The sequence below is a fragment of the Gossypium hirsutum genome, chromosome A09 (assembly GCF_007990345.1).
Source record: "Gossypium hirsutum isolate 1008001.06 chromosome A09, Gossypium_hirsutum_v2.1, whole genome shotgun sequence".
Taxonomy (NCBI): Eukaryota; Viridiplantae; Streptophyta; class Magnoliopsida; order Malvales; family Malvaceae; genus Gossypium; species Gossypium hirsutum.
This window is the reverse complement of record NC_053432.1, coordinates 68,449,707-68,460,602: the sequence shown is the minus strand read 5'-3', so window position 1 is coordinate 68,460,602 and position 10,896 is coordinate 68,449,707. Positions and strand designations below refer to the sequence as shown.

The 10,896-nt window shown below is 34.4% G+C and overlaps 2 protein-coding genes across 3 annotated transcripts; one reads left to right on the top strand and one right to left on the bottom strand.

Annotated features, from left to right (window-relative positions):
* On the top strand, window positions 1-4,796 carry LOC107889304 (THUMP domain-containing protein 1). The gene is made up of 7 exons (XM_016813676.2): window positions 1-287; window positions 395-514; window positions 1,788-2,243; window positions 2,856-2,995; window positions 3,101-3,221; window positions 4,156-4,296; window positions 4,427-4,796. Exons 1-7 carry the CDS (start codon window positions 210-212, stop codon window positions 4,508-4,510), a joined length of 1,140 nt encoding a protein of 379 aa, XP_016669165.2. The 5' UTR covers window positions 1-209; the 3' UTR covers window positions 4,511-4,796.
* A 145-nt stretch (window positions 4,797-4,941) lies between these two features.
* LOC107889303 (BTB/POZ domain-containing protein At1g30440) lies at window positions 4,942-10,058 on the bottom strand. Of its 2 annotated transcripts, XM_016813674.2 has the most exons (5): window positions 9,467-10,027; window positions 9,186-9,329; window positions 7,771-7,840; window positions 6,270-7,499; window positions 4,942-5,753 (listed from the first exon to the last, which is right to left on the bottom strand). In XM_016813674.2, exons 2-5 carry the CDS (start codon window positions 9,242-9,244, stop codon window positions 5,220-5,222), a joined length of 1,893 nt encoding a protein of 630 aa, XP_016669163.1. In that variant the 5' UTR covers window positions 9,245-9,329; window positions 9,467-10,027; the 3' UTR covers window positions 4,942-5,219. The 2 variants fall into 2 exon arrangements, with proteins under 2 accessions (XP_016669163.1, XP_016669164.1); XM_016813675.2 differs by having other exon boundaries at window positions 9,186-10,058.
* Window positions 10,059-10,896: the final 838 nt, after the last annotated feature.

Below are 10,896 nucleotides of genomic sequence, written 5' to 3'. Positions count from 1 at the left end.
CACATAATCTTATAAAAAAATTATATTTTTTTCAAGTGCACGATCTTAAAATCCAACTTTCCCTAATTTCTTTAGAGAGAGAAACCTGAAATAAATTTTCAAAATTTTAATAATTTATCAAAACCCTCGTAGCTTGTATAAATCGTGCGCCCGTCGAACTGGTGTTTAGAGGTAGAAGAGAAGCAATTTGACTACAACCGAACTCTCCAATGGCTACTGAAAACAAAGCAAAGCCCAGCACTGTCACCAACAAAGGCAAGAAGAGGAAGCAGTATCTTCCCCACAATGTTGGCTTCCACCACACCCAGTCTCTCTTTTACTCTGCACCTTATGTTTTCATTTTTTCTTTGTGTTTCGTGTAACTCTTTTTTTTTTTCTTATTTTTTGGGAACAGAAAGCAGTTAAAAAGAAAGGCGCATACCCATTAAGGCCTGGAGTTCAAGGTTTCTTTATCACTTGTGATGGTGGCAGAGAACGTCAAGCTGCTCATGAAGCTCTCGATGTTATTGATTCTGTATGCTTTTTCTTTTCATATTTCTAATTTTTAAGCTTATTATTGAACCCCTTTTTTTTTATTAAACTTAATTTCTGATTATTAAATTGATGGTTTTCCATCTGGGTATTCATTTGTAATTCAATTTCCTTGGTTAAGTTATAGCTTTTTCTATATACTAAATGGTTGCTGAGTTTATTTTCTGGGTTTCTAATTAATGTTCCAAAGTTGTGGTCTTGTTTATTCTTTCTCTATATGCAAACTGTATATTTGATCGGCATTTTTAATTTTTTATGTCAGAAAATAATCATTAAAGATTTGATTTTTTGAATTATTAATGTGAAGTTGAATCTTAGAATCACATAAGCTTCTGTTAATAAATATTTATTACAGAATTGATATGTGATAAAAGTTGTGACTTTTTGTTCATGAATTGTTATTTAAGACTATGAATCAAAGCTGATCTTCATTGTTGGTTTACTAAATTATTCTTACCATTATAGATGTTAGGTGTATGCTATTGTAACTATAACCAGGCTTTGAGATTTGCTTGTTTACACCTGAAATAATGCTCTGGGAGTTCCATTCTATCAAATTATACACGAAATAAGGACATCAAAATAGCAGAGGGTGATAGTGGATAGGATAACCCATTTATTGCTTGCTTTGGAACCCATTTATTCCTCTTTTCTCACACTATCTCTCCACTTCATCCTATGGTCATTCAATTCTTCCTTGCCTTCTCTTTCTTAATTATATTGAATGTAAGTTTATGCTTAATTCATGGTTAGGATTTCTTAGATCCAAAGATTCTTGGTTTTATAACATTCTTCCTTTGGCCAGCAATACCCTGGCGTCATCTCTGATCTTTTACGTTTTTTCTCTTTTATCTTTGAATTGGCTCATATGAAGTAGCTCAGTTCTTAATCTAAATACAGAATTGGAGTTGTATTTTTAGTTAGGATTTCTTAGATCCAAAGATTCTTGGTTTTATAACATTCTCCCTTTGGCCAGCAAAACCCTGGCGTCATCTTTGATCTTTTACGTTTTTTCTCTTTCATCTTTGAATTGGCTCATATGAAGTAGCTGAGTTCTTAATCTAAATACAGAATTGGAGTTGTATTTTAAACCAACTTCTCTGCAATGCTGTGTCAACATGAGTACAGTGCCTTAAAATGCTATCTCATGTAAACAGTGTTTGTTCCTATTTTTGAGTTAAGGCAATTGCTAATACACCCCATGCTATTCTTTTGTGTGTTTCCATTAAACTTCTGGTTATTTTACTTTTGTGCAGTTTTTTGAAGAGCTAGTTAATGGAAAGGATTTCGGAGAGGAACCTGCAGTGTTACCAAACAAGCCTCTAAATAAAAAGATTACTTTCTCATATAGTGATGATGAGGGTGATGATGATGATGACGAGGGTGATGGTGAAAGAGAGGAGGAAGGACAAGAGGAAGCTATTAAATCAAATGCTAGTAAAGAAATTGATGCTAGTCAAGAGAGTTTAACAAATAAAGATTTGGATAATCCGAATTCAGATGATGTGTGCCATGGAAAGGTAACTGAAGAGACCAGTGATAACCAGAAGGATGGGGCAAATATTGAAAACCGAGCAGATATCTCGGAGGATCCACCAGCAAAGAAACAATGCCTTGAAACAGATACATCAAAGAGTGCAACCAATGAAAAAGAGAAATCTATTGATAAGCTTATTGAAGCTGAGCTCAATGAGCTTGGAGACAAGAGTAAGGTTAGTAAGCTACGACTGCTAAAGTTTGTAATTGATTATGCAATCTAATCATTAATGGATGCCAGAAGGAGGAGAAATACATTTAGAAAGAAAAGCATTTTATTTGGATGGTGACATACGCCTTATTGACTATAAGTTATGTTTTTGGCATTTTGCATGAAATTGGAAGAACTAAGGCAATTATATACTTGTTGAAAAGAAAAAGAAGTAAACTAAAAAATGCTTATACGGTATTTTTCTTGTAAGTTTTATTTTTCATGTATTCCCTTATGATGCAAGATGGAAGTAATCCAAATGAGGTTGTTCCTTTTGTGGTTTAGATTCAATTTTGCTAATAAAAACTAAGACCTACTAGTTTCTTGCACTTTGTCTATCAACCTTGTGTATGGTTCATCTGGTTCTTTTATTTGTTTAGAAATGAATTATTACTTACTTTTCCATGTTCAGTTTCCATTTTTAGTGCTGAATTTGTCTAACTTTTTTCATGCAATTAGTTCTTGTCATCTCTTGTGAACAAATAGGTGATGCATGGCATTATTGCATTTTCTTTTTTTCTTTCTGTTATTTCTTTTACTTGAACCCTTTTCCCCCCTTTGCATCCTGTTCAAACAGAGGCTGTTCTTCAACCTTGATTCAGGCTGTAATGGTGTTGTCTTTGTGCAAATGCGGAAGAGAGATGGAGTTCCTGGCCCCAAAGATATCGTGCAGCATATGATGACTTCAGCTGCATCCACAAGGAAGCACATGTCAAGGTTCATTATTCACTTGCATGTTAATTTAAATATACAAAGCATATGCACATAGGAAATGGCATCTTGGTAGTAGCAAGCTAAATTCTTACTGTTTCTGTTATTTAGGTTCATTTTAAGAGTCTTACCTGTTGAAGTAGCATGCTATTCTTCAGAAGAGGAAATTACAAGAGCAATGAAGCCTCTCATTGAGCAGTATTTTCCAGTGGAGACACAGAATCCTAGGAAGGTATGAAATAGATGAATCCCATTCTTTTGAATTTGATTTGCATGTGGTAAAATATTTAATTACTTGCTTTGTTAGTTTCCCATAAAAATACAAGAACCCATATTCAAATTAAGTTGGTTGAATTCATAGAATGGGACAAGGTGCATCAAGTTTGAACTTGCTTTCTATAAAACATGGGTATTTGTACAAAAGATTATGCTTTAAATGTTCTTTAAGCGTCTCTATTGTTTGTCTTTGCTTGATCCATTAAGACATACATGAATCAAACTTACACTTGACACAATCCAAATGCATGATTCATACACAAGCTACATGATTTAAAGCCTCAACTTCTAGTTTTAGCTCAACGAGGCTGCTTTCCAAAATGAGAGATGGGACATATTTTTTATTTTGTGAGGGAATTAACACTTTGGACCTGTTAAACCTTTTGAATGCAAGCAGTAGCTTCCAAATGAGTTTTCACCTGTGTGGATTTGACAGGAAATTAAAATGGTCTTCAAACCATGGCTATAAATCAGTATTTGATCCATTAGTGTTCTTGGACTCCATGTCTTGTACTATTTGCTTGTTGGAAGATCTGTATAAGATTAGGCCATAAGTTATCTATAAAAGGAGCAGTCAATTTATTAATGACAAGCCATTCGACTTATTATCCACTTCAATATATGTGAAACTTTCGAAACATTTGAAATGCCTTAGTTTGGTTTGCAAGATAGCTAACTTGAACCAATCTTTTGATGATTTGTTCGCAGTGGATCTGTTAATTTGGTTTTTAGGTGGTCAAATAATGTACTATGGGAAAACATTTATATCATATAGGGGTTAGTTTTGTTTTGTCAAGGACCCTACATGAAAAAATGATAGCATCCTTTTGGTTTAATAAAATTGAAATGTATTAACATGTGCTGGGATTGTTAACTTTTGTTTTGTGCAGTTTGCTGTACTGTACGAGGCGCGTGCAAATTCTGGTATTGACAGGATGAAAATTATAAACTCAGTTGCAAAGTCTGTACCTGCGCCACACAAAGTTGATCTTAGCAATCCTGATATGACAATTGTCGTTGAAATAGTGAAGGTGAGTGCATTATCTTTTTTTTATAGACTAGAATGTGGAACTTCTTTGGGGGCAAATTTGCTCTTTGTAAGATCATTTAATTCAGTATTCCGTTTCACTAATTTTTTTTATCTTTAATTTTCTGATTCAGACAATCTGCTTGATTGGGGTTGTTGAGAAGTACAAGGAGTTGGCAAAATATAACCTGAGGCAACTTACATCACCTAAGCAATAGGGAACAGACATGCTGGCTCCATTGATGGAGCTTCCAGCAGCACTTAAAAAACACATGTTAGATGACTTTTCTTCTTATATGAAATTTTGAAAAGAGAATTCATCAGGTAAGGAATCTAGGTTTTAATAGTTATAGAGTTTTTTTTTTTTTTTTGAAGACATTTGTATTTTTATTTTTCCAAATTAGTGGGGTTTGGACATCTTCTATTTCAATTCCCTGGTATATGTATTTGACAAGTCCTTTTATTATGATTTATTATACATGTACGATTGTTATTCCATGATAATTATCATCATGTCTAAGTTAGCCTTGCTGTCTTATATTTTTCATTTTAATTATATCATGATATGATTGCATACTGTTGGTAGAGGATTATGGCACATTGCTTACTAATCTGACATGATAGATGCGTTATAGAGGGAGACAGTACATGAATGAAGCAAAGGTTTAATTAAATCACATTTTCTTCCATCATCTACATCCGTTACATAAACATAAGTCAGGATCTGGGGATCAAATATTTCTTTTTTTAATAAAGAGAATAAAGAGATATGGCACACGGGTACAGTGGGATCGAAGGTGGGAAGCTATAGTTTATTATAAAGTTAAACCTACAAACTAAACAACAACAATGAGACAAAGATAAGAAAGATTATTTAAAAAACAAGAAGATAAAAAAAAAAAGCAGTTCTAAGATTTGTATTATTCATCAGGACTTGTGTTTTTCTTGTGCTTTACCTTTCGGTTTCTCGATCTTTCCACTTCCATTCTTCTGGTTGCTTACAGAATCCTCCTGCGCATTGCACATTTGAGACTTCAACTTGAATCCAAATTTCTTCGATACGTTTCCCCAAGTGCTAGAACCCTTTACCCGGCCTAGCTTCTCGATTTCTTGCCTCATGTTTGAGCATTCTTTCTCAAGCTCGGAAACCCGCATTCTCATAGTATCCATGCCTACCTTCAAAACCTGATTTTCTCTCACAGCTGAGGCCCACCCTCCTTCGGTAGACCCTGTGATCCCACTACGTAACTGTCGTGATCCATCAAGATTATCAGAAACCAAAAAGCATCCAGCAATTGAGGTCCTAAGCTGAAGCTGCTCGAAGAACAGGACTTGGACAACTATTCTTAGTGGCAGTCTCTCATTTTGTGCAGCATGGGTACAGGCTTCCAAGGAGAGCTTCTGGCAGTCCATTAGCCGGCATAGTTGTTCTCTGTCGGATTCTGACAACCATGGATGTGACTGCAAGTTTGATAAGCATAGGAAAGTTAACAAGTTTGAACAAAAATTGTAGCAATCAAGATTGAAGAGTTCCAAGATTTCTTGTATCATTATCTTTTCTTTTCTTTGCTTCTCAAATTACCTTCTCTAAGATGCAACAGTCGAAAGTTAAGAACAAAATTATTTCAAGCTCTCTAATAATCAATGCATATAAGATTTGGCTTTTTGGCCCATTAACTTTGTTTCAAGCAGATGAAAGAAGCATCTTAGAACGAAAACAACTTGCACCGAGAGCTTTATATCTTCTTGAATTAATGGGGGAATCCCAAATCCTAACCCAATTTAAAGCTATCCAATCATTCTCAAAACATCTTAGAAGAGACTCTAAGGTGAACTTGGACAAGGTTAGAACGTATGACCATCACATTTGGGCATAACTGCCGAGTTCTTGGATTAGTAAACTAGTTGGAGTAATGTTTGCAGCATATCAAACTGAAGAAAACATTAAGTGGCAATTACATGCAGTAAGGATGGTACCTTGAGATAAATGTCTATTGCACGATATAGACCATCATCCAATGGCCGGGCATAGTCAGGAACTGAAGCAGCAAGAGCCTGAAACTTGGGGAGCTTCAAATTAACATCAGGGGCAACCTCCGCAAGGTACCCATCAATTAGCTTGGCTACCATCGTGATTGGCGTTAATGAAGGTGACCCAATGATCTGACCATCATCTGCCGAACATGTAGAGGCTCCACCTGTGATCTGGTCCATGGCAAGAAAATGCTCAAGAATTCGCTGCACACAGTCGACATTGTAAAGTGTTTCCATGGAATAAGAGAAATTAGGCATCAGTAGATCTTCCAGAGTTGCTTTATCAAGCTGCAACCCAATCCTTTTCTCAAAGTTTGATATACAAGAGGGGCTTGCTCGAAGAATCATGGCTGTTCGAAGCAGTCCAAACAAAAACTTAGTTGGGACAAGACCTTTCTGAATAGGAAGCAACCTATCAATCTCCTCTAGCAAAATTTTCTGATCTTCTTCAGATAGAGGAGCCCCTGAGGCCACAGGTGCAAGACAGGTACTAGAGTTAGAATCATTGGCACCCTGACGGCGGTACAAACCAGGTAGATACCTTTTTGCATAAAAAGTAAGCGAGCCAGCAATTATCTCCTGTCTGATACCACGAGACTCCATTACTGAAATCAATCTCTTATAGAGAGGTAAACTTAAATTTGATGCATCCTCATACCACCAATCTGAACTAGTATTTTTTGGTTTAGCCCCTGTACTTATCCCATTCCACAACACACTTCCACCAGGACTCTGCATAGGACCACCATGTTCCATCATGGGCCATCCAAATAGGTTGGGGTCAGTAGACGCCTTCATGGCTAATGATTCGATGCACCTTTTTGTAATATTCAGTTCATCAGCATAAGAGATAATATCATCGCAGGTTTGAAGTGCTCTTAGAGAGTCTTTCCAATTCCTGAGGACTACTTGATTAAGAAAGGTTTCAGTCTGCACAATAAGATTGCCTTCCCCATATTCCTCAGTCATTTCTAGATGCTCAGCAGCACATCGAAGGTACACAACATTTGAGGCAGTGAGTTCAAGTTTCACTCCATAGCAGAACTTCGCGACAAGTTCAAAAGTTTTGGCCCCTCCAGGAATGTCAGGGAGGCATATGGAACATTTTTCTTCTTCATCAGATGCTTCTGCGATTAGTCTTTCCATAACCCCACTTCTAGAGAGTAAAGGGAACTGCACCAAATGATGATTAAGAAGAGTAAGAACTTAACGATGTACAGTTATTTGCTAATAGACACTTCATTTTATCAAGCATGCCACAATAGGTACAATTTCATGCAAGGGACACTGCCGCTCATCTCATGAAAACCAATAGAGGTCTTAGAAAGATGTATGGGACATGGGAAAGTTGCACTTTGCAGAAACCAGTATAAACATATAAATTCAGTGAATTTCAACAAGGGACTAATCAGAATGAATTCTATATAAGATGAAGAAAAAATACCTTGTGAAGATGAAAGGACATTTCTCCAACTTCAACAACAACATCACTGGGAAGTCCAGTTGTGCAGAACCTACATGATAGAACATGCATGCTAAGCTCAATGCAGAGAGATGGAGGATGCTTAGGATCAAACTAAAGAAACTCGGTTCCATAATATAAAATATTTTTGTTATACAAAAGTTGTCATTCATCCTAAATAAAATCATAAAATAATACAAAATGGTTCCATCTATTATACACGAGACACTAATAACCAATCTTAATGGGCACTGCTGCATCAACTTTCAAGCCATATCTTTCTCATCCAAATATTAGGATACTGCATATGCAAACCCGAAGATAAGAAAGAATATCGAATTCTCAATGAGCTTTCATGAAGGAAAAAGGAATTAAGATATTGAAAACAGACATGATATTAAACTGGGCTTTTATGAAGGAAAAAGAAAGTGAATTATGTTATCTTACCTTAGTACTATTAACCTAAACCTGATATTAAAATAGCCTAACCAAGTAGTCATCCCCAGTCGGCAGTCACTTATTCTTTCATAGTTCGCAAAATGCATAATGTAACATTCTACAAGTAAGCATAAGAAATATAAACAAAAAGGAGAAGATAAAGGTTTAATGTAGGTATCAGAATCTCCTACCACATGGGCATCTCCCTTTCTGTTGATTGTTAAACTAGTACTTTCACATCACAACCTCAATCATAGCTTCTATATGTTAAAGTGCTTAAGATTCAAAGCGTAGCTAGCTTTCTACAAAGAGTGTACAAAAAAGACAAGACTGGTCAACTAGGTTATATATGTAAAAAGAGTCGATAAGATATTGTTCGTGGGTCACATGTATGTAGATGACAAATAAGCTACTCACCTTCTGTAAATTGAAGCATTAATCAATTGCAGTTACTTCAACTTCAACCAAAAAACAGAAAAGAACAATGACATAATGCAGGTCTATTTACCAAATACTCGTTTCACAAAGTTTATTCTGAGTATAGAACGTTTTAACAGTTTTACAGCAACCGAATGAATTACAAAGAAATTAACTGATTGTAGTATGAAAACTTGAGTTTCAGACTAGGAATATAAAACACAAAACGGAGGAACAAAAGCAACATAAGTATGGGTGAGCTTTCCTTATCAAGCAAAACTAGTTTGGTCGCTCAAATCCACAACCAAAACATGCCATATTTGTATGTCTCTTGATCCATATACATTCAAATTCAAACATTAAAGCATCTCCAAAACTTGAACCAAAACCAAAAGCTAAAATGACAGAAAAAAACACAATTGCCACATATCACAAGAATAACTGAAGCAAAGCAAAGCAACATCTTACAATAGTCAATGACAGAACAAATGTAGGCAGAAAGAGATGGAGATGTAATATAATTGTAGAGATGAGGTGCATACCAAGCCTGTCCTTGCCTTTGAAACGCATCGGTTTTGGATCCAAGTTTCATGCAAGCCATTTTCTCGCAGTGGAAATGGAAACAGCTTCAGCAGCAGAATTCCAAACACGGCTACTCCAGAATCCAAAAGACAAAAACTTTAACCCTGCATCAAAATGGGAAACTCAAGGGAACGCCTTAGTTTATGGCAATATACCAGAAGTGGCCTAAAAACAAAGGCTCTTTCTAAATCTAAAACGAAAACCCCAGTTTTACTTTAACCATTGCACAAAAAACACGCACCAAGCTGAAGTGCTCAACCCAGCTCTTTCTCACAAGGACAGACCTTGAAAATTAACCCAAATGTAGCTTCTTCTTTAACATGTAAATCACAGAAAAAAGAAATTGCTTGAAATCCATCACCAGATTCATTACATGTACCCCATTTGAGAAGAAGAAAAAAAGCCACCAAACCCACTTCAAGAACACCTTCAAATCCCTGCCTAAAACCAGAGAATCCCCTAATCAGACACCAATTTGACGTTAGCCTTTTAGGTCAACTCCTCCCAAAAGAAACAAAAACCCACCAGCCCAAAATGAATAATAGAATCCCCTGAAAACACTCACCAAGAAAATTCCAAAGTTTGAAAACAAAGGAACAAAAAAAAAAACCAAACAAACTACTCAATGCCCTTTAGAATACATTAAAGCAGAAAAGAGGACCTCTGTGAGTTACTGTTTTTTCAGTGTCTTTTTTTTATCGGTTATTCCCCAAGGAAATGATAATAATTCATTGCCTTTGATGCTTTTCAAAGCCATAATGATGATTATGTTACTACATACGGGGACGTAACGAGGATCCCACACCAATACCCAACATTACTTTTTTTATTTTTATCATTTAATTTATCAATTTGGATGTAAATATTTTCACTTTGTTTTAATAGGTGAAAACCATGTTTAAATCCTTGTGTAATATATAAGCATTTATGTTTTTTTTTTCTTTCTAAAAAACTATAATAAAAATTTTAGTGGTTAAAAAGTAATGACTGAATTTATGATATCTTTTATTTCGTTACATTAGTTAGGAAAATTTATTTATAATTATTATTTTACATAGTATAAATTTATATCTAGATTTCAAGAAAGTCATTATATGTTGATTTTTAATTAAATCGTTTGTGTATAAATTACAAAAAAAATTCGAAAATAAATTTATTAGTAAAAAAATATTACTTGTTAAATATTTTTATTAAATTAATGTCTCAAATTGAAAAATTAAAATTATTTGTAAGAGTATATCAATACTTTTAATAAAAATGAAAATTATTTGCTTAAAAAAAACTTTTACTTGAAATTTTTATTTTTGTTTTTTGTTTTTCATTTTTGCTATGAATTTTAGATTTATTTTTATGTTCATTCATTTAATTATATATTTGTTTTTTATTTAAATTCAAGAAATTCATTCATATTATAAATGTATGATTGAATAATTCGTAAAAAATCAATCAAACCATAAAAAATAATAAATAGACATTTTTAATTTTATATATAAAATAAAATAAATTTATTGTATGAGTTTAAAATGAAATTGTTGATGAATAAGAAAAAGTAAAAATGTTGAAATGATTTGATCCATGAAAGCCATAATATTGTTAAATCTAATCTCCATGGTTCCAGTATTTATTAAGGAATAAGAAGTTAAATAAATAAAGCTTGAAAAAAAATATAAA